The sequence below is a fragment of the Schistocerca serialis genome, chromosome 7 (genome assembly GCF_023864345.2).
Source record: "Schistocerca serialis cubense isolate TAMUIC-IGC-003099 chromosome 7, iqSchSeri2.2, whole genome shotgun sequence".
Classification (NCBI taxonomy): Eukaryota; Metazoa; Arthropoda; class Insecta; order Orthoptera; family Acrididae; genus Schistocerca; species Schistocerca serialis.
The window spans coordinates 83,338,394-83,363,332 of NC_064644.1; the positions used below are offsets into that span (position 1 = coordinate 83,338,394).

Sequence of the window (24,939 nt, forward strand, 5' to 3'; positions counted from 1 at the left end):
CTGTCTGTAGTTCAACCATGCCTAGACGGTCAATACCGCGGTTCGATCGCGTCCGCATTGTTACTTTGTGCCAGGAAAGGCTCTCAACAAGGGAAGTGTCCAGGCGTCTCGGAGTGAACCAAAGCGATGTTTTTCGGACTACTACTGCAATGGATGACGGCTACCTATGGATTATGGCTCGGAGGAACCCTACAGCAGCGCCACCATGTAGAATAATGCGTTTCGTGCAGCCACAGGACGTCGTGTTACGACTCAAACTGTGCGCAATAGGCTGCGTGATGCGAAACTTCACTCCCGACGTCCATGGCGAGGTCCATCTTTGCAACCACGACACCAAGCAGCGCGGTACAAATGGGCCTAACAACATGCCGAATGGACCGCTCAGGATTGGCATCAAATTCTCCTCATCTATGAGTGTCGCAAATGCCTTCAACCAGACAATCGTCGGAGGCGTGTGTGGAGGCAACCCGGTCAGGCTGAACGCCGTAGACAGACTGTCCAGCGAGTGTTTTGGGGTGGCATTATGTGGGGCCGACGTATGCCGCTGGTGGTCATGGAAGGCGCCGCAAGGGCTGTAAAATACGTGAATGCCATCCTCCGACCGGCAGTGCAATCATATCGGCAGCATATTGGCGAGGCATTGGTCTTCATGGACGACAATTCGCGCCCCAGTCGTGCACATCTTGTCAGTGACTTCCTTCATGATGACGACATCGCTCGGCTAGAGTGGCCAGCATGTTCTCCAGACATGAACCCCATCGGACAAGTCTGGGATAGATTGAAAAGGGCTGTTTATGGACGACGTGACCCACCAACCACTCTAAGGGATCTACGCCGAATCGCCGCTGAGGAGTGGGACAATCTGGACCAACAGTGGCTTGATGAACTTGTGGACAGTATGCCATGACGAATGCAGGCATGCATCAATGCAAGAGGACATGCTACTGGGTATTAGAGATACCGGTGTGTACAACAATCTGGCTCATCACCTCTGAAGGTCTGGCTGTATTGTGGTACAAAATGCAATGTGTGCGTTTCATGAGCAATAAAAAGGGTGGAAATGATGTTTATGTTGATCTCTATTCCAATTTTCTATGCAGGTTCCGGAACTCTCGGAACCGAAGTGATGCAAGACTTTCTTTGACGTGTGTATTTTTCTTCAAAAGTTATTTTTCTTCCAAATTTAAAGTAATGTTAGTGCCTATTCTTTTCGTATCAGCTGGCAAGAATTTTCTTCTGTAAAGTACTCCATCATGTTCCATACTAAAAATAGACGTGTCTAAAATTGTTTTCGGAATTTTTACCAACATTTGAAATGATCACTACCTGGCATCTACATCTACATCTACATCTACATTTATACTCCGCAAGTCACCCAACGGTGCGTGGCGGAGGGCACTTTACGTGTCACTGTCATTACCTCCCTTTTCTGTTCCACTCGCGTATGGTTCGCGGGAAGAACGACTGTCTGAAAGCCTCCGTGCGCGCTCGAATCTCTCTGATTTTACATTCGTGGTCTCCTCGGGAGGTATAAGTAGGGGGAAGCAATATATTTGATACCTCATCCAGAAACGCACCCTCTCAAAAACCTGGACAGCAAGCTACACCGCGATGGAGAGCGCCTCTCTTGCAGAGTCTGCCACTTGAGTTTGCTAAACATCTCCGTAACGCTATACGGTTACCAAATAACCCTGTGACGAAACGCGCCGCTTTTCTTTGGATCTTCTCTATCTCCTCCGTCAACCCGATCTGGTACGGATCCCACACTGTCGAGCAATACTCAAGTATAGGTCGAACGAGTGTTTTGTAAGCCACCTCCTTTGTTGATGGACTACATTTTCTAAGCACTCTCCCAATGAATCTCAACCTGGTACCCGCCTTACCAACAATTAATTTTATATGATCATTCCACTTCAAATCGTTCCGCACGCATACTCCCAGATATTTTACAGAAGTAACTGCTACCAGTGTTTGTTCCGCTATCATATAATCATACAATAAAGGATCCTTCTTTCTATGTATTCGCAATACATTACATTTGTCTATGTTAAGGGTCGGTTGCCACTCCCTGCACTAAGTGCCTATCCGCTGCAGATCTTGCTGCATTTCGCTACAATTTTCTAATGCTGCAGCTTCTCTGTATACTAGAGCATCATCTGCGAAAAGCTACATGGAACTTCCGACACTATCTACTAGGTCATTTATATACATTGTGAAAAGCAATGGTCCCATAACACTCCCCTGCGGCACGCCAGAGGTTACTTTAACGTCTGTAGACGTCTCTCCATTGATAACAACATGCTGTGTTCTGTTTGCTAAAAACTCTTCAAACCAGCCACACAGCTGGTCTGATATTCCGTAGGCTCTTACTTTGTTTATCAGGCGACAGTGCGGAACTGTATGGAACGCCTTCCGGAAGTCAAGGAAAATAGCATCTACCTGGGAGCCTGTATCTAATATTTTCTGGGACTCATGAACAAATAAAGCGAGTTGGGTCTCACACGATCGCTGTTTCCGGAATCCATGTTGATTCCTACAGAGTAGATTCTGGGTTTCCAAAAACGACATGATACTCGAGCAAAAAACATGTTCTAAAATTCTACAACAGATCGACGTCAGAGATATAGGTCTATAGTTTTGCTTTAGGATGGTGGTATGACCTTGAGGTGCCTATTTTCATTACGGCTGTTGTGGTATTCGAGACGCTTATCAGTCACAACGAAGACCTTTTGCAGTCTGCACAGCGTTTACCAAAAAACTTGTCATGGGCTACGGAGTCGCAGAGGTCTGGGCAACGGTTGTTCCAAGGTAAGCAGCGTGAGGTGCGGTAAAAGCACACGAAAGCGTCCTCGACGGTGACTCGTAAATGTGGCAAGAGGAATCATGCCGAAATGAGTACCTTGCCTTCCTAAAAGAGAAACGTATTGGCAGACCGCAGGGCGGCTACCGATGGAACTTACTGACACAAACGTAAACTATGGTATTTAACGTTCTCAGACGGTACGAGATGGGCAGCAGATGTTGCGCCTTAGCATCCTCGACGGTTGCTCGTCAAATTCGGTGGGTCCAAATGGAGTGACACCGGTAGTAATCATTCCAGCTCCAAGTCCCGAACATCTGGGACTTGGCAGTGTGGATGAGAGCCAAGTGATCATCTCGGGTAAATCTGGGGCAAACTGGCAAGCCTGAGGGTACCTGGGTTCGACATGGGGTATGCCTGGTCAGCTGTGAGGTTACATCTACATCTACATACATACTCCGCAATTCACCATACGGTTCGTGGCAGAGGGTACCTCGTACCACAACTACCATCTTCTCTCTCTGTTCCACTCCCAAACAGAACGAGGGAAAAATGACTGCCCATATGCCTCTGTACAAGCCCTAATCTCTCGTATCTTATCTTTGTGGTCTTTCCGCGAAATGTAAGTTGGCGCCAGTAAAATTGCACTGCAGTCAGCTTCAAATGCTGGTTCTCTAAAGTTCCTCAGTAGCGATTCACGAAAAGAACGCCTCCTTCCCTCCAGAGACTCCCACCCGAGTTCCCGAAGCATTTCCGTAACACTCGCGTGATGATCAAACCTACCAGTAACAAATCTAGCAGCCCTCTCTGAATTGCTCCTATGTCCTCCCTCAATCCGACCAGATAGGGATCCCAAACACTCTAGCAGTATTCAAGAATAGGTCGTATTAGTGTTTTATAAGCGGCCTCCTTTACAGATGAACCACATCTTCCCAAAATTCTACCAATGAACCGAAGACGACTATCCGCCTTCCCCACAACTGCCATTACATGCTTGTCCCACTTCATATCGCTCTGCAATGTTACGCCCAAAAATTTAATCGACGTGCCTGTGTCAAGCGCTACACTACTAATGGAGTATTCAAACATTACGGGATTCTTTTTCCTATTCGTCTGCATTAATTTACATTTATCTATATTTAGAGTTAGCAGCCATTCTTTACACCAAATACAAATCCTGTCCAAGTCATCTTGTATCCTCCTACAGTGACTCAACAACGACACCTTCCCGTACACCACAGCATCATCAGCAAACAGCCGCACATCGCTATCCACCCTATCCAAAAGACCATTTATGTAGATAGAAAACAACAGCGGACACTTCCCTGGGACACTTCAGATGATGCCCTCACCTCCGATGCACCCCGCGTGCGAGGCCAGCGGTCTTCAACAAATCCGCCAGCCGCCTGTACGAACTGAGGATCGCCTCAGAACCCAAGCGACAGGCATCATTGGTGCCGACGAGAGCAACTACTTGCAGACGACTGCACTCCGTACGCTCGATAGCCGCAGGCAAGGCCGCCTCCACATCTTGGATGAGGCCCATCGGCAGACAAACGGAGTGCGCGTTCGATTTCTTTCCAGCCCTGTTCGCTACTTCCCTAAGGGACTCCGTCACCCGCCTAACGTTGGAGCTCCCGATAACCAGCAAGCCTTTGCCCCCGTGTGCCTGCTCGGGCCCTGCTGAAGGAGCGGCCACCTGCCCACTGACAGGATGAACGGGCGAGGCCAGCAGGCCAGCTTCCACATTGGTTACAGTATCGACACGTTGTCCACTGTACGGTCATCCATGCTGAGGGATCAGTTAGGTTACACCAAGTCCACGTGGGTCCTCGTGGGCACTGACCAGCAGAATCGACTCCGATTGATGCTCCACATTGACGGTCTGACCCCCGAGGAAGGGGGTAGGTTTTTCTGGACCTGTGTTCTTGGCGATGATGGAACTAGAGAAACTAGATAACAAAGAATCCCCCATTTTACCTTTAAACACAGTCATATACTAAATATTTACATTAAACGGATCTGGGGAAGCAAGTCTGAAGCTTACTTGAAATAGGTAAAATACAAAACAGCATTAAATAATATAGTAGTAAAGTCGAGGGCTGGTGAACGAAAAGCAGTGCAGCACTATAAAGAAAAATAGGCAACACATCCTGCCCATATGGATATTGGTACTGCACACATTTTGACTCCCGACGTGTGCCATGGCTCTCCGATTCTGCATGGTTAAGCGAACAATATATATGTCCTCCCGGGCGCAAGTCGCGTGAGACCACTGAGATTCTACTTGGCTTTCGGTATGGCCCTCCTGAACGCCTAGATTCCATATTCACACTACGGTCGTGTGATCCCGACTAACACAAATAGCAGTATCGCAAAGTGATAGACTGTAGTCTTAACAGGACTGCCGCTGTAGAATCCTGGAATGTTCTGATAGAAGACGTCCCTCCTCCTTACACGAGGCATAACACTACCTTCTCACACACAAACAACATTCAAATGCGACATCTGAATGAGAAACCCGCTGCGTAACCTTCATTACATATATCATTCACATGGAGTTACTTCCTCGTACTTTATGTAATTGTGCTGAAATACGAGTCATTTGAAAATCCAAGCGTGTAGTACACTTGGTGGCAGTTTGACAAATACCATCTTCGTGGCCTTGCTGTTTTAATGGCCAGTGGTGTACTAGATGGTGGGTAGTTTTAAGAGGTACATTTATTAATGGTGAATTAAGTTCTACAATTTTATTGGATCGACATGCATAGGTGGAACGGTCGTCCGCTGAAACTGTTTATGAATACTATACAGCTAGTTCCAAAAACTGTTGTGTAACTATTACAGCATATATTAGTATCTTAGATTATGGTTCATTAAAAAAGATGAATAAACAAATGGAAGTGTCAAATGTTGTGGTAAATTTGCATAAATTTATCAAATATGGACGTTTCTACTTACAAATTAGTTTGTTTTTATGAAGTAAAATAAAATAATTTCAAAACACTGGAAGCTGAATCGACCATGTTTAATAACTACACGAAGTCTGTGGACGCATCCCACTTGAAACTACGGTAAGTCATTTTGGTACAATGTCCTAAATGTTGAGATTATGACTTTGTTGCTACAAAACTAAGCATGTAGAGCGGAACATACGACTGTGTATGTTATTACTAGCCGTACCTGGCCACACATCGCTGTGGCTCTGTCTGCCTAAATGAAAAAAGAAAAAAGAAAAGAGAAGGCACATTTTCTAATATGAGTGGGAATTGGATATACATCCTAATCTCCTTCTGTCCCTTGTCTCTGTCCATCTCCCCCCCCCCCCCTCTCCCTTTGTCCATCGCCTCCTCCATTCTCTCTCTCTCTCTCTCTCTCTCTCTCTCTCTCTCTCTCTGCCCATCACCTCCTTCCCCTCCGTATCTTCCCGTTTTCTCCTTCCCCCCCCCTCTCTCTATCTCTCTCTCCATCTCCTCCTGTCCCTCTCTGTCTATCTCCTCCTTCACATTTTCTGTGTCCATCCCCCCCCCCCCTTCTGTCCATCTCCTCTTCCCCCCCCCCCCCTATATCTGACCTTGAGTCTTGTTTATTGTTATTGGAAATACAGATACTGTAGTAGTATTGTAATCATAAAGCAATGAGCTATAAATACAGCTTTCCTATTTGCTAACAACGTTTCACTGTTGTATATTTTATATACATATTTATACATTAAAAAGTGTATTTTGTCAATAATATTACAATAATGTGTAAAAATGTGAAGTAAATCGGAAACGAACATTTTGAGATTTTTGGTACCAATGTTTTCCCTTTATATATTACACACAGATTACATTCAGATGTCGCATTACGTTAGAAATATACGTACATTAAGGAATTGGCTACCTAAAAAACATACGATGTTGTGTGAAAATTTAAAAGCAGTCGTTCAAGAACTTTCGGAGATCACGATTATGAACAAACGAACATTTATATTTTAATTTATATGCACTGGTGTCCAAATTTAAAGCAACAAATTGAAATTTTACAAAGTCGCGTTTATTTTATTACAAAACAGTACAAACAGCTTATAGTAAAGTAGAAACAATGTAAAGAATACGGAACGTAAACAACTGAAACATGCATAACGGTAGACAAATATGGTCTTCGTTTTTTTCCAGTCTTACGGATTTAGACATGCATTCCGACAACTGGTTAATGGGCTCAGTATTGGGTCTGATCACCTCTGGCAGCAATACAGACCTGACAACGACAGGGCATGTTGTAAATGATGCCATCCATCTCATGTTGAGGCAATAACAGCCATTCTTCCTGCAGCGCTGCTGGCAAGTGTTGGAGAGTGATTGGTGGATGCCAACGTGATGCAACCCGTGTCGCCAGTGCATCCCAGACTTGCCCTATGGGACCCAAATCGGGGGAGCGAGCAGACCACGCCACGCGTCCAGATTCTTCCGTTTCCAAGAAACTATCAACCACCTGTGTTCTATGCGATCGAGCATTATCGTCCATCAGCACGAGGTCTGGACCCACAGCACCTCGCAACAACACCACGCGAGGTACCAAGATTCGTCACAATACCTGACGGCAGTTAAACGTTGCCGTTCCAATTGTACAAGTTCATGAAGAGGTGTTCTATTGTTCAACATATTCCCTGCTCACACCATTAGGGAGACTCCCGAAATCTTGTCCCACATTTCTTCCAGATGCCAATCGGTCGAAAATCACTCTCCAGACCAAATGGGCGCTTATTTGTGAAAAGAACGTTGGCCCACTGTTCGACATTCCAGGTGGCGTGTTGACAACTCCAATCTAGACGTTCCCTCCTGTGAAGTCACGTCAGTGGTACGCATACGGCAAGTCTCCAGCGATAAAGGCCACTCTGCCGAAGCCTTCTGTACACCGTTTGCCTCGCTAAAACACGTCCAGGGGATGCTGCGAGGTCAGATGCCAGTTTCACTGCAGTACTAAGGCGGTACCGCCGTGCCCTTACGGCCGAATAACGGACCTCTTTTTCTGACATCACATCTGGTTGGCCATGCTCTGGTCTTCGGGATACAGTTCCAGTCTCAATGAACTGTCGCCACGTTTACCCATCGGGCAATATCAGTTTACGAATGTCCTGCTTCCATTCTTCCTATGTCCCTCCACCGCAGAGTGTCTGGTAAGCGTATTCACTATGCAATACAGCACTGTCTGTGTACACAGCTGTTGTGGATTTGGACTACCCGGCAAACACTACCCCGTTTTATAGGTGCGCTGACATCATCCTTGGTGAGGTTGTTCGTTGACCGGAGTGCTATCTTTCGTGCAGACAACCGTTGACAATGTATACGATTATGTCATGAATTAGACACAGGACGGGGCAATAGTTGTTTGTTTCTTTAATTTTGGACACCAGTGTATGTAGTATTTGTTTGGCTTGTGTCTATGTGGTCAGACTGTGCACGCTAGTAGTTGTGTAACTCGTGTGTTGCAGCTGTAACAGCTGCAGCGGGCTGTGGCAGACGGTGGGCCAGGTGTACGCACAGCTGCTGCTGGCGCTGGCCGCCGCTTCCAGTCTGCAGCAGCCTGGACCAGCCAGGAGCGCCGGAGCTCACCTCCAGGTACCGTACTGGCGCATCCCACACTCCACACTCTGCAGTCCCTAGCCTCGCTTGGCTACACCGTCGTTACGACCACACCTCCCCCCCCCCGCCCCCCCCCATCAGTGTATTACTTTTGGGCACTGTCGCTGTTTGTGTAGCCTAGGGCGTTAGCGCTCCCCTATGCGGTGGCCCTCACTGTAAGGTAGTTGGTGCCAACCCAGAGGCGGAAGAAATTGTGGGTCAGAAGAAATTTGCGATACTTATGTCTGCATTGGCAAGTGATGTTGGGTGCTATGACACGACTTCTTGGTGGGTATTTTGAATTCCATTGTTTGATACTATTATTCGATGTCAAGTTCTTGTCGCTTTCGAGAGAAATTATTTTTTCAATGTCTGCTGATTGTGAGGAACTAAATACTGTCGCCGTCCCGGCTAGCCGCGCTGTTTCCCGAGTGGGAAGGCGTGCCGGTCCCCGGCACGAATCCGCCCAGCGGATTTGTGTCGAGGTCCGGTGTGCCGGCTACCATGTGGATGGTTTTTAAAGCGTTTTACCATCTGCCTCAGCGAATGCGGGCTGGTTCCCCTTATTCCATCTCATTTACACTATGTCGGCCATTGCTGCGCAAACACTGTTTCCACATATGCGCGTACACCATAATTACTCTACCACGCAAACATTTGGGGTTACACTAGTCTGGTATGAGACATTCCGGGACGGGGGGGGGGGGGGGGGTGTCCAATGGGGGGCCGAACTGCATAATAACCCTGGGCTCGGTCTGGGGCGGCAGTGGGGTGGGTGCGTACTGCTGTGGCCTGTTGTGGGGTTGTGGACCACTAAGGGCTATAGTGGCATGAAGCCTCTCTGTCGCTTCTAGGTCCCCGGTTCAATACACAAATACTGTCTCTGTTCGATACTGCAGTGTCTGACGAAACATTCCATCGTAATTTGGAATAACACAGACACTGCAATATCATATTTATCCACCAGGAGGTTTCTCCCCTGTAAAGGAATATACATAGTGGATGTATCAGTACAGGTAGTAGACACGTGGTTGACGACATTTGGAAGCTTGGGTATGGTAGTGAGCCATATTCGGATACCCTAATGGTAAGGCTACTACTCGTGATTAGCGTGAAATTTGGGTTCGAGCCCCGGTTCGGCACAAATTTTCATTGTCTCATCCCATTACACAACTGATGGTTGTCCATATTAGCAACTGCGAATACATTTCATGCAAACACTTTCTCGTCTGTCGGAGCGTTCCTCAAACAGTTTTGACATCATTGGGGAGTGATGTGGTGTGTCCCCCGTCTCGCTGAAGGTACAGCTTACACATGATCAGCAGGAGGATTCTGCAAAGTTCATCAATTGGGGACGATGGCAGACGTATTGCAGGTCCCATCTCTTTACTTGTGGACGTTCCCCAGATGAAAATACTGCCACTACTTTCCTGAAAGGTTTACTATTGCCGAGAGTGACACATCACTTGATGTGGTTTGGACAAGCTAGTATCCCGCCATCGCCGTCCAAGGACTCTTCAGCACGCTAGACGTTTTCCCATTCATTGAGCTTCCAGTCGTGGTGCCCTTGTGTCCCTATTAACTTCTCTGTCCTGTGAGGTGCGGTGAGCAGAGATACACGTGTGTGACGGAGATGGTTCTTCTGTCTCGTTTACCACAGGCAAAAAGAGTGTAACAAGTGCAACAGGCAGCGCGTTGTCGGCGCTCCTTTTGATCACTGTGATGAACGAAGTCATCAAGAGAGTGAAGAAACAAGCTGATAAGGAATTCAACGTATTTGCCGTTCCAGATGAAGTTGTGGTCTGGAGAAACGAAGAGGACAGAGTTTAACAAAAATTAAACACGTGGAACCAAGGCTTGAGACATTTGGGCCTAAAAACCAGCTATAAAAAAAAAACAGTTGCTATGTCAGTCAGCAGTCGAGGATTACGTATGAATATAACCTGGATGGCTAAAAAACTTTGACCTCTTTCAGTACCTTGGTAGTAAATCAAGACATCAGGTCTTCCACTGAAATCACTGTTGTTGTTGTTGTTGTTGTTGTTGTGGTCCTGACACTGGTTTGATGCAGCTCTCCATGCTACTCTATCCTGTGTAAGCTTCTTCATCTCCCAATACGTACTGCAGCCTACATCCTTCTGAATCTGTTTTGTGTATTCATCTCTTGGTCCCTCTGTACGATTTTTACCCTCCACGCTGCCTCCAATACTAAATTGCTGATCCCTTGATGCCTCAGAACATGTCCTACCAACCGATCCCTTCTTCTGGTCAATTTGTGCCACAAACTCTTCTTCTCCCCAATCCCATTCAATAACTCCTCATTAGTTATATGATCTACCCATTTAATCTTCAGCATTCTTGTGTAGTAACACATTTCAAAAGCTTCTATTCTCTTCTTGTCCAAACTATTTATCATCCATGTTTCACTTCCATACATGGCTACACTCCATACAAATACTTTCAGAAACGACTTCCTGACAGTTCAATCTATACTCGATGTTAACAAATTTCTCTTCTTCAGGAACGCTTTAGTTGCCATTGCCAGTCTACATTTTATATCCTCTCTACTTCAACCATCATCAGTTATTTTGCTGCCCAAATAGTAAAACTCCTTTACTACTTTAAGTGTCTCATTTCCTAATCTAATTCCCTCAGCATCACCAGACTTAATTCGACTACATTCCATTATCCTCGTTTTGCATTTGTTGATGTTCATCTTATACCCTCCCTTCAAGACACTGTCCATTCCGTTCAACTGCTCTTCCAAGTCATTTGCTGTCTCTGACAGAATTACAATGTCATCGGCTAACCTTAAAGTTTTTATTTCTTCTCCATGGATTTTAATACCTACTCCGAATTTTTCTTTTTTTTCCTTTACTGCTTGCTCAATATACAGATTGAATAACATCGGGGAGAGGCTACAGCCCTGTCTCAATCCCTTCCCAACCACTGCTTCCTTTTCATGCCCCTCGATTCTTATAACTGCCATCTGGTTTCTGTACAAATTGTAAATAGCCTTTCGCTCCCTGTAGTTTACCCCTGCCACCTTCAGAATTTGAAAGAGAGTATTCCAGTCAACATTGTCAAAAGCTTTCTCCAAGTCTACAAATGCTAAAAACGTAGGTTTGCCTTTTCTTAATCTTTCTTCTAAGATAAGTCGTAGGGTCAGTATTGCCTCACGTGTTTCCATATTTCTACGGAATCCAAACTGATCTTCCCCGAGGTCGGCTTCTACCAGTTTTTCCATTCGTCTGTACAGAATTCGCGTTAGTATTTTACAGCCGTGACTTATTAAACTGATAGTTCGGTAATTTTCACATCTGTCAGCGCCTGCTTTCTTTGGGATTGGAATTATTATATTCTTCTTGAAGTCTGATGGTATTTCGCCTGTCTCATACATCTTGCTCACCAGATGGTAGAGTTTTGTCAGGACTGGCTCTCCCAAGGCTGTCAGTAGTTCTGATGGAATGTTGTCTACTCCCGGGGCCTTGTTTCGACTTAGGTCTTTCAGTGCTCTATCAAATTCTTCACGCAGTATCGTATCTCCCATTTCATCTTCATCTACATCCTCTTCCCTTTCTATAACATCGTCCTCAAGTACATCGCCCTTGTATAGTACTCCTTCCACCTTTCTGCTTTCCCTTCTTTGCTTAGAACTGGGTTTCCATCTGAGCTCTTGGTATTCATACAAGTGGTTCTCTTTTCTCCAAAGTCTCTTCAATTTCCTGTAGGCAGTATCTATCTTACCCCTAGTGAGATAAGCCTCTACATCCTTACATTTGTCCTCTAGCCATGCCTGCTTAGCCATTTTGTACTTCCTGTCGATCTCATTTTTGAGACGTTTGTATTCCTTTTTGCCTGTTTCATTTATAGCATTTTATATTTTCTCCTTTCATCAATTAAACAATTAAATTCAATATTTCTTCTGTCACCCAAGGATTTCTACTAGCCCTCGTCTTTTTACCTACTTGATCCTCTCATGCCTTCACTACTTCATCCCACAAAGCTACCCATTCTTCTTCTACTGTATTTCTTTCCCCCATTCTTACCAATTGTTCCCTTATGCTCTTCCTGAAACACTGTACAACCTCTGGTTTAGTCAGTTTATCCAGGTCCCATCTCCTTAGATTTCCACATTTTTGCAGTTTCTTCAGTTTTAATCTACAATTCATAACCAATAGATTGTGGTCAGAGTCCACATCTGCCCCTGGAAATATCTTATAATTTAAAACCTGGATCCTAAATCTCTGTCTTACCATTATATAATCTACCTGAAACCTGTCAGTATCTCCAGGCTTCTTCCACGTATACAACCTTCTTTTATGATTCTTGAACCAAGTGTTAGCTATGATTAAGTTGTGCTCTGTGCAAAATTCTACCAGACGGCTTCCTCTTTCATTTCTTCCCCCCATCCATATTCACCTATTACGTTTCCTTCTCTTCCTTTTCCTACTATCGAATTCCAGTCACCCATGACTATTAAATTTTCGTCTCCTTTCACTATCTGAATAAATTCTTTTATTTCATCATACATTTCTTCAATTTCTTCGTCATCTACAGAACTAGTTGACATATAGACTTGTACTGCTGTCGTAGGCGTGGGCTTCGTGTCTATCTTGGCCACAATAATGCGTTCACTATGTTGTTTGTAGTAGCTTACCCAAACTCCTATTTTTTTATTCGATATTAAACTTACTCCTGCAGTACCCCTATTTGAGTTTGTATTTATACCCCTGTATTCACCTGACCAAAATTCTTGTTCCTCCTGCCACCGAACTTCGCTAATTCCCACTATATCTAACTTCCCTTTTTAAATTTTCTAATCTACCTGCCCGATTAAGGGATCTGACATTCCACGCTCCGATCCGTAGAACGCCAGTTTTCTTTCTCCTGACAACGACGTCCTCCTGAGTAGTCCACGCCCGGAGATCCGAATGGGGGACTATTTTACCTCCGGAATATTTTACCCAAGAGGACGCCATCATCATTTATCCATACAGTAAAGCTGCATGCCCTCGGGGAAAATTATGGCTGTAGTTTCCCCTTGCTTTCAGCCGTTCGCAGTACCAGCACAGCAAGGCCGTTTTGGTTAGTGTTAAAAGGCCAGATCAGTCAATCACCCAGACTGTTGCCCCTGCAACTACTGAGAAGGCTGCAGCCCCTCTTCAAGAACCATACGTTTGTCTGGCCTCTCAACAGATACCCCTCCGTTGTGGCTGCACCTACGCTACGGCTATCTGTATCGCTGAGGCACGCAAGCCTCCCCACCAACGGCAAGGTCGATGGTTCGGGGGGGGGGGGGGGGGGGGGGGGTGCTGAAATCACTAACGGTATTAAAAAAGCTCGATTTTAACATTAAGTTGGGAGTCTTCTATAGTACAACCAAAGTCCCTAAGAGCCAAGAAAACACTTTGCCTGGCATATTTTTACCATGCCTTTGAGACCTGTAGTATCGACAGCAGTGACAGAAATAGACTCCAATTTGCAGAAATGAACTTCCTGAGATTAGTGCTCCAGAAAACAAGAAAAGATAAGAATCTGAATGAGAAAATCTGTCAAGAATTACAAGCGAAGTAATTATTATACCAAAGTGTAAGAACGTAGAATTTTATGTGGTTTCGACATGTAAAGGGGATGAATTAAACAAAAACAGCGAGAAAATGGGTTGAGAAGGAACTTGAAGGCAAGAGACCTATAGGGTGGCCCAGGAAATGGGAGAGCAGTCCAGTGAAACAGGAAGAGGATTGGAGGGGCACCACGCTGAGAGGAAGGGAGTGTACGTGGACGGACGAAGGTGGACAGAGCTCTTATAACACACCCTGGCAACTGGAGATGGTTATAGAATGATGGTGGTAGTTCTGGACTGGTGTGGCTGCTCATCGATTGTTCGCCCATTACTGAATGGGCGAGTGATTTGCTGCAAAAGTTTACGAATGGCATGAGCTGAAGTACGGCGTGGCAGAGAGGAAATGTTGAAAATGTGTCATCACATGATGTTGGGACAGCCAGTGGGAGCATAGTGTTCGGTACCCAATGACTAGCTCTAGAGCGAGAGTCCATATGCCATAAAATAGAAATGCTAACATTCTTTCTTCGGACGACTGTATCCCTAAAGATTAGAATTGCTAGTATTACATTCTACGATAGCCTCATAATACGTAGAGCTTTCGCACTTCCTTGTTATCACAAAATGGTTATTCCTTCATCGACAAAGCGAAGCCTTAGTTGCGGTGACAGTAATACGTCTACTGACAAACTCCAGTTGCAGACGCTATAGAAGATGCATTGCGCATCGTGGAGAGGAGGAAGCAAGGAATATTAGGGTTTAACGTCCCGTCAGCATCGAGGTCATTTAGAGACAGAGCACAAAGTCAGATTGTTTCAAGTATGGGAAAGGAAATCGACCGTGCCCTTTCAAAGGAACCATCTCGGCATCTGCCTGGAGTGATTTAGGGAAATCATGGCAAATCCAAATCTGAGTGGCCGGACGTGGGTTTGAACCGTCGTGCTCCCGGACGCGAGGCCAGTGTGGTAACCACTGCGCCACCTCGCTCGGTTGATGGAGAGGTTTATCGTTGAAATTCGGAGAGCGTGTGTTCCAGGAAGAGCTGGGGACATATAACTTCCTTCCACATGCGTCTCACGAAATGACGACAACAAGAAAATCAGAGAAATTAGAGTCCATGCGCAGGTTTCTTCCCACGTGCCATTCGCGAATGAAACAGATAATGTAGGAAAAGGTAGTGGTATTAGAAAATACCCTCCTTCACACACCGCTGGGTGGATTTCACAGTACAGGTGTAGGTGTAACATATTGCGAGACCTAGGTTAGCCTAGTCAGTGACAGTTGGCGAAACCAGCGAGTGTGAATGATAGAAAGAAATCATCTCGTCGGTATGTCACTGGATACTGAAAATCAGTCAATTAGTTCCTGCCAGCGTGGTGTAGGATGTTAACAAGATACGCTTCAAGATAAGCCGGGGAACGGATTTGGTCGAAGAATACACTATCTGATAAAAAGTATCCGTACACCTGTTAGTGCACATCAATATGGCGTGCGCCAAATCTTCACCTTTGAAAAGGTTTGAACCCTGCTAGGGACATTTAAAAAAATTTTCCATTCCATTGTGGCACGTTGGTACAGCAACCAGTTTTGAACTACTTCAGAATAAAACCGGTCCTAGTTGCAAATTTATTTAATACCAATCACGCGTTTCAACCCTTTTAGGGCGTCATCAGATTGAGTTAAAGTAGCTCGATATGTAACCAATCCACCATAAAGTGTACGCAGAAGAAACTGGATATTTAACCCATATCATTTTATAACGGATGGGTTACATATCCTGTTACTTTTGCGTCCGTTATCCATTTTATATGGCTTTGTGACGGATGGGTTCCTTATCAAGCTGCTTATACTGCATCTGATGATGTTCCAAAGGGTTCAACACGTTACTGATATTAAATAACTTTGCAAACAAGATTGTTTTTATTCGAAAACTACTGGGGACACTTTGAGTGAGGTGTCTGAATGTCTTTGGAGGAATGACAGGCCATTCTTCCTCAACAGCCGAAATCAGAGCAGACACTGGTGTCTGCAGGGAAGTCGGCGTTCCTTCTCATTCTACAGGCGTTTAATTGGATTGTCGGGACTCCGGCCAGATCGCTCTATTTCAAGAATGTTAATGTCCCGTCGGCATCGATGTCACAAGCACAAGCTCGGATTGTTTCAAGGATGGGAAAGGAAATCGGCCGTGCCCTTTCAAGTGAACCATCCCGGCATCCGCCTGGCGCTATTTATGGAAATAGCGGTAAACAGGATAGCCGGATGGGGGTTTGAACCATCGTCCTCCCGATGGGAATCCAATGTGCTGGCCACTGCGCCACCTCACTCGGTTCACAGATAGGTTCACCAAACTCAGACTCTTCCACTGGACTGCAACGGAATACATCGTTATTCATCAGTCCAGATGACTCGTTTCCAGTCACACACTGTCCAATGTCGTCGCCCTTTTTACCACCACAAGCGTCGCCTAGAATTGCCTACAGAAACTCGTGGCTTATGAAGAGCTGCTCACCACCGTATCCCACCTTTTCAAGCCCTGCTCACAGTCACTGTATTAGCTGGACTGCTGGAAACACACTGGAACTCACGAGTGGCTCCTTCACCTGACTTTACGCAACATCTTACAACTACAATCACAGTCGCAGTTCGTAGTAATAGACGGCAAATCATCGAGTAAAACTGAAGTGATATCAGGTGTTCCCCAGGGAAGCGTCCTGGGACCTCTGCTGTTCCTGATCTATATAAATGACCTGGGTGACAATCTGAGCAGTTCTCTTAGGTTGTTCGCAGATGATGCTGTAATTTACCGTCTAGTAAGATCATCCGAAGACCAGTATCAGTTGCAAAGCGGTTTAGAAAAGATTGCTGCATGGTGTGGCAGGTGGCAGTTGACGCTAAATAACGAAAAGTGTGAGGTGATCCACATGAGTTCCAAAAGAAATCCGTTGGAATTCGATTACTCGATAAATAGTACAATTCTCGAGGCTGTCAATTCAACTAAGTACCTGGGTGTTAAAATTACGAACAACTTCAGTTGGAAAGACCACATAGATAATATTGTGGGGAAGGCGAGCCAAAGGTTGCGTTTCATTGGCAGGACACTTAGAAGATGCAACAAGTCCACTAAAGAGACAGCTTACACTACACTTGTTCGTCCTCTGTTAGAATATTGCTGCGCGGTGTGGGATCCTTACCATGTGGGACTGACGGAGGACATCGAAAGGGTGCAATAAAGGGCAGCTCGTTTTGTATCATCACGTAATAGGGGAGAGAGTGTGGCAGATATGATACGTGAATTGGGATGGAACTCATTAAAGCAAAGACGTTTTTCGTCGCGGCGAGATCTATTTACGAAATTTCAGTCACCAACTTTCTTTTCCGAATGCGAATACATTTTGTTGAGCTCAAGCTACATAGGTAGGAATGATCATCAAAATAAAATAAGAGAAATCAGAGCTCGAACAGAAAGGTTTAGGTGTTAGTTTTTCCCGCGCGCCGTTCGGGAGTGGAATGGTAGAGAGATAGTATGATTGTGGTTCGACGAACCCTCTGCCAAGCACTTAAATGTGAATTGCAGAGTAGTCATGTAGATGTAGATGTAGATGTAGATGTAGATGTGCCCTCCACAACGCTCGACGGTCCCTCTCAGTCAGTACGAGAGCTCTGCCTGGTCGTGGTGTTCCCCTCCCGTTTCCACTTCACAGTCACACGACCAACTGTCTACTTGGGCGACTGAAGAAGGGTGAAATATCCTGATGGATTTGTTGCTCAGGTGACACGGAATGGCTAGCCCACTTTCCGAGGCATTGAGCTCTCCCGACCGAACCATTTCTCTGTCACTGCTTCTCCGCTGACAAAACAATACTCCCCGTGTCCCTTAATAATGTCGAGCCCACCTCTGGTAACATATAGAGGTAAATTCCGCATTGCATAGGGGCGCCCGGATATTTTTGATCAGATAGTGTGCGCCTCGTGGCAGGGAGAACGACTGCTCTCCAGCGAATCCGCCAACCACCCCCCACCCCCACCCTAGTGGTGCTACACCCACATATCCCACCGGTAGTAGGGTCCGGGAATCATAGCTTCAAACAACAGTGACAGTGAAACTTTGAGTCCGACATGGAGGTGTGTTCAAATAGCCAATGATTAGGCGACTTCTCGCGATAAACAAGAACTCCAGGTGTGTCACACATATTCAGATGTCACAAGACAATCATATTATGACGTTACAAGAGGCGGCTAACAGTTAAATATGGACGATATATGATGCGCCGAGGGATAGAGGTTATCTCGAATCCTACAGGACGTAGGGGCGATGGTTATTGAAGACTTGTCAATGGGGCATAGATTCTAGGAGTGGTACAGGAAGACAGAATGGAGTGAGTTAGCAAACTAGGTTTGAAACAATGGGACATGGTAAAACTCGACGGCAGGTTTAACCGAAGAGATTGGAGTGGGATATTTGAGAAGGATAGGATGAAAGTGCATTTTCTTAAGCGTAATTTTAATTTTCATGCTGTATAATAGAACTACAATGAATCGAGACAGACAGTTTTATTCGTCTCAGTGAGAAAAATTTAGCGATTCTCTGAGACAGTCTGTCTGATAATTACTGTCGGAGAAAGGCGCAGCCACGAATCAACACAACTGCAGACACATTAGATGTCTCAAATGAAAGATAATGCCGTACTCAAACTATCTTTGATTAAAATTCCGTGTCGATGTCGCTGCTTGGTCTGACACTACAGCTGTAATTACGTATGGCAAACGAGCACATTGGACAAAAAATTAGTCTCTCTCACATCTTGCCTTCATAACACTCTGCATCTGATGACGAAGAGAACCCGCGAGTTACTACAGGCACGGAATATCCTGCTGATGGTTAGATCTTACGGAGATACAACATCGCGGGATGTTGATTGCATTCATGTTGCCAGGTACTGCCATTCATCATGACCTTCAGCACATAAAGTGCTTTGTAACTTTAATATTTGAACTTGCAGATTACACTGGTCCAGATCTCTATTAATTTGCGAAGGATCGTTAGATAGGCGAGCATAATCCCAGTCTTTCACATTCATCACGAGGCATTGCTTACGCATGATCCTCCAACAGTTGCACACCCTATTCTTTTGTATTGATAATCTGGCACACAATATTAATAGAAAACTCAGACTTTTCGCAGATGACGCAGTCATCCATAATGTAGTATTACCTGAAAGAAGCTGCACAAATGTCCTGTCAGATTTTGATAAGATTTCAAAATGATATAAACATTGACGATTTGCTTTAAATGGTTGAAAATTTAAAATTTTACACGTCACAAAACGAAAAAAAGTAGTATCCTATCCCTCCAGTATTAATGAGTCACAGGGGGATTCGGTCAACAATTATAAATAACTGGATGTAACAATTTGTGAAGATATGAAGTGAGGAGATCATATAATCTCTTCCGTATGTAAGGCTGGTGGCTGATTTCGGTACATTGGTAGGACACTGAGAAAATGCAGTTGGTCTACAAAGGAGAATGCTTACAACACATGTTGCTCACATGTTTGGGACCTGGATCAACTAAAACTATAAGGGTATGAGGAATGTTTGCAAAGAATCGCAGCACGTGGGTTCGACGGTTTGTTTGGCCTACGGGTGAGTGTCAAGGAGATGCTGAAAAAGCTGAAATGGCAGACACTTCACCCCAGATGCCAACTATTGCACGAAGGCCTACTTAAACAATTTCAAGAACCTGCATAACATGTTCACTGCTATTGAGAACTACATGTTCCGTGATACGTTATCAGAGAACCAGTAGAAATTTACTGTACGTTATTGGTATGTATGAATATCGCAGTGGTAAAGGAAAGCCTGGTAATGGTTTGCAGAATCATTATAATTACACCTCGCACCTGTAGGTTGTGCTGTCTTCAAGTACCCTCTGCTCCGCTCCTCAATGTCGCATCGAATTAGTTTGCGCCTGCAGAGAGGCAACCGAATGAACAGATTTTCAAAGCGGGCTGCGCTGCTGTCGTGCCTAGCCGGACAGTTGGAGGCAATCAGTAGAAAGCACGCATTGACGTTTCCCGTGTCACAGACGGTGCCTGTGTTGAGCACCTCCAAAGTGAGTCACAGACTTGTAGAGATGGCCTGTCCAGAAAAGAGTTTTCTGTACGCGTTGTTATTTTTGCTTAGACGTCTTATGGAACTCCAGAAGTATGAATGAGTAACCCTGTATGTCCTCAAACTCGCTGGCAGATTAACAGTGTGTGCCGGACCGAGACTCGAACTCGGGACATTCGCCTTTCGCGGGCCGGGGCTCTACCATCTGAGATACCCAGGCACGACTCCCGCCGGCCGGTGTGGCCGTGCGGTTCTAGGCGCTTCAGTCTGGAACCGCGTGACCACTACGGTCGCAGGTTCGAATCCTGCCTCGGGCATGGATGTGTGTGATGTCCTTAGGTTAGTTAGGTTTACGTAGTTCTAAGTTCTAGGGGACTGATGACCACAGATGTTAAGTCCCATAGTGCTCAGAGCCATTTTTAGGCACGACTCCCGCCCCGTCCTCACAGCTTTTCTTCTGCCAGCACCCCATCTCCTACCTTCCGAACTTCACAGTTCCTCTGCTAAGCAGTGAGGACGAGCCGTGTGAGTCGTGCTTAGGTGGCTCAGTTGGTAGAGCACTTTCCCGCAAAACGCAAAGGTCCGGATTTCAAGTCTCAGTCCGGCATATAGTTTTAATCGCCAAGAACTTTTGTAACAGAGCACACTCCGCTCCAGTGTGAAAGTTTCATTGTGTATGTCCTGTTCGCCCCAACATTGGAAAGCAAAAGGTGGGAAACATTTTTTCATATTGTTACTTCTGCCTACAATTAAAAGAACTATACATTAATGTGTTTCACTCCGGAAAAAATTGGTAATGGAATGCACCACAAGTCACTACGCATCACTGCATAAGAGACGACCGAGAAAAGATTAGACTAAGATCAGCGTGCACAGAGGCACGTAAACTGTCATACTTCTCATGTTCCAGGCGCGAAAAGAACAGGAAGAAGGCGTAACAAATGTAGTATATGATCAAAAGTATCTGGACACTTGTACACTACAGGCCATTAAAATTGCTACACCACGAAGATATATTACAGACCCGAAATTTAACCAACAGGAAGAAGATGCTGTGATATGCAAATGATTAACTTTTCAGAGCATTCACACGAAGTTGGCGCCGGTGGCGACACCTACAACGTGCTGACATGAGGAAAGTTTCCAACCGATTTCTCATACACAAACAGCAGTTGACCGGCGTTGCCTGGCGAAACGTTGTTGTCATGCCTCGTGTAAGGAGGAGAAATGCGTACCATCACGTTTCCGACTTTGATAAAGGTCGGATTGTAGCCTATTGCAATTGCGGTTTATCGTATCGCGACATTGCTGCTCGCGTTGGTCGAGATCCAATGACTGTTAGCAGAATATGGAACCGGTGGGTTCAGGAGGGTAATACGGAACGCCGTGCTGGATCCCAACGGCCTCATAACACTAGCAGTCGAGATGACAGGCATCTTATCCGCATGCCTGTAACGGATCGTACAGCCACGTCTCGATCCCTGAGTCAACAGATGGGGCCGTTTGCAAGACAACAACCATCTACACGAACAGTTCGACTACGTTTGCAGCAGCATGGACTATCAGCTCGGAGACCATGGCTGCGGTTACCCTTGACGCTGCATCACAGACAGGAGCGCCTGCGATGGTGTACTCGACGACGAACCTGTGTGCACGAATGGCAAAAGGTCATTTTTTTCGGATGAATCCAGGTTCTGTTTACAGCATCGTGATGGTCGCATCCGTGTTTGGCGACATCGCGGTGAACGCACATTGGAAGCGTGTATTCGTCATCGCCATACTGGCGTATCACCCGGCATGATGGCATGGGGTGCCATTGGTTACACGTCTCGGTCACCTGTTGTTCACATTGACGGCACTTTGAACAGTGGACGTTACACTTCAGATGTTTTACGACCCGTGGCTCTACCCTTCATTCGATTCCTGCGAAACCCTACATTTCAGCAGGATAAAGCACGACCACATGTTGCAGGTCCTGTACGGACCTTTCTGGATACAGAAAATGTTCGACTGCTGCCCTGGCCAGCACATTCTCCAGATCTCACACCAATTGGAAACGTCTGGTCAATGGTGGCCGAGTAACTGGCTCGTCACAATACGCCAGTCACTACTCTTGATGAACTGTGGTATCGTGTTGAAGCTGCATGGGCAGCTGTACCTGTACAGGCCACCCAAGCTCTGTTTGACTCAATGCCCAGGCGTATCAAGGCCGTTATTACGGCCAGAGGTGGTTGTTCTGGTTACTGATTTCTCAGGATCTATGCACCCAAATTGCGTGAAAATGTAATTACATGTCAGTTCCAGTATAATGTATTTCTCCCATGAATACCCGTTTATCATCTGCATTTCTTCTTGGTGTAACAATTTTAATGGCGAGTAGTGTATGTTGTGCGGAATTGACCACTAGATGTCACCAAACATGGACCTGCCAGCGTCAAACAAGGTGCGGGGTATTGTGTTGTCAAGCGACAAGTAGCAACAGCAGAATGTATTGGTCAAGAGAGCTCAGTGTCTTCGAACGCGGCGGTTGTCGTTGGACGTCACCTGAGTGACAGCTTCACCGGGGACATTTCACTCCTTCTGCAGCTGCCCGAGCCCACTGCTGGTGATGTGAGTGTGAAGTGTGAACGTGAAGGAACAACCGCAAAAGCACGCAGACCTCGTGCACAGGCACGTAGGGACCCTCGACATGGCGCAGCGTGGTCCTAAAAAATCGCCTGAGATCAGCGAAGGAATCGCTCGTGAACCGCAGAGTGCTACCAATGGTATGGCTAGGACAACGGCTGTGCGTGGGCAGGTAGAAACAATGCGGTACAACGGTTGGTCAGCCCCTCATAAGCCATACTTTTCTGTTGAGAGTGCCGACCGACGCTTGAGGTGACGTACAGGGGGAGGCCTCTGGACAGTGGGTGAGTGGACTCGGGTGATTTGGAATGGTGAAGCACGCTGTACCGTACGGCAATCCGACTTGAGGATCTGGGCTCGGTGAGTGCGTGGAGAGCGAGAGTTGCCGTCATGTGTAATGTCAACAGTAAAGTAGAGAGGATGGGATGTTACAGTAAGGGACTGTTTCTCCTGGTTAGACTGGTTATGGCACTTAAAAAACATTTAACGGAGAATGATACGATCGTATTCTACGTTATTGTGTACTGTATAGAGAAGAGGAACAGTTCGGAGACGTTGAGGGAATCTTTTGTGGACAGTAACATTCCTGAAATGGACAGGCCTATCCAAAGTCCCGACCTGAACCCAATGGAACACCTGTGAGATGAGTGACAACGGCGACTTCGCTACAGACCCGAGCCTCCGACATCATTACCCTCTCTGATTCGGCTCTTGAGGAAGGATGGGCTGCCATTCACAAACCTCACTGGAAGTGTCCGCATCAGAATTCAAGCCGTCGTAAAAGTCAAGAGTGGGCACAACCCATATTGCTGTGCATGAATAGCTGTACGCTGATATCATCTGCCATGCACTCTACAATTGTTTTCAGAATATGCATTAAGATACAGATGCGAACTCAAAATTTTAGGCCTAAGAACTCATAGATAAACTTTAATTTTCGTGCCTAGTTCTGATTCCGAGAACTTCGCAGACGAGAAGTATAGGATCCCAATATCCTTTAATTGTGTTGTATCCCATACATTTGGTAATTTTACCTTTAAATTTTTTCCGGGAGTTTTAAAAACTGGTACTTTTTTATAGGTTTCGACGTGCTCTTTTCGAATTTTTAATTTGTCACGTCCTATCTTTGCCGTTCACGCCGCCATATTGGAAAAACGGCGCCCAAAAACATTTCTTTGACAATATCTCTTTTCCGGCTCACTTTACGGTGAAAATATCTATGTAATAAATTAAACTACAGAAAATTTCCTCTAATTTATATGGTTAAATTAATCTTTTTGTCGTACGAGCGCGTTTTGGCCAAAAAACTCATTTCCATATCACCAATGACGCAGAGTAAGTGGTGCGATCTTTTTTGTAGTATCCCCAGTAGGCTTAATCCATTATGAAATTCAAATTCTCCCTCGCCTTCCTATCCTTGATGGACCGGGTTTTGTGAGTTCAGGCCGTCTTCCGTACCGAGAGAAACGTCATAAATAGAAATTTCTTCCACGCTGTCCGCGATAGGGTTAACAGCTTCGTTGTCATATACTTGCTCGAGAATAGAATCTGTGCCTTGCTATTCGCCCCCGATCTTGTAGCTGACCTTGCGGATTATCACAGGTACCACTGCAATTACTGCAAATAACGGAGCACTTAATCCAGCCTTTCTGCATCGAGCCTCCTCTACATCCCTTTTTACATTTGCAAGAAATAAGTTTTACCGGTGTATTAAAGAGCTGCAGTCTCCAGTGTGGTGCAGCCCGGCCTTGCTTTTTTTTTCTCATCCCCATCGCTCTGCATTTCGTTCTGTCACTTTTGAACCTGGCGATACGTTCGGAATGAACGTTGTCCTGCTGCCACTTCTGTTGGCGGCACCGACGCAATATAATTAATTGATGATTCATGCACACTATACACAATATTACGGTCGCACAAGCGCGCCTGTTTTTGTTCCGCTACAAACTCTACTGTTGTCTCAGCAGCGCACAAAGAGCGATGACCTCTGAATGGCAATGTTCGGTCAGTGTACCGCAGTTGTGGATAGGAAGGTGCGACATCGTTTCCTCTACGCGAAGATGCAGAGATTAATTTCTCATTATTACAGCGTTCTCGACACACGTAGTGAACCACTACCTATCTTAGTCCCTCCAAGAGTTTGCTGTTGTTGTTGTTGTTCTTTTGAGCATCTGACTTTCGAAATGTCTCCAATCCTTTTTCCTTCACTCACTCACCTCACTTCCTTGCAATGC

The 24,939-nt window shown here is 45.7% G+C and overlaps 1 protein-coding gene across 1 annotated transcript in view; it reads left to right on the forward strand.

The window, feature by feature from the left end:
- LOC126412901 (uncharacterized) overlaps nt 1-24,939 on the forward strand; it is a 380,720-nt gene that overhangs the window by 253,556 nt on the left and 102,225 nt on the right. Inside the window, exon 3 of the mRNA XM_050082790.1 lies at nt 8,277-8,403. Within this exon, the coding sequence (XP_049938747.1) occupies nt 8,277-8,403 (127 nt within the window). The remainder of the gene's footprint in view (nt 1-8,276; nt 8,404-24,939) is intronic.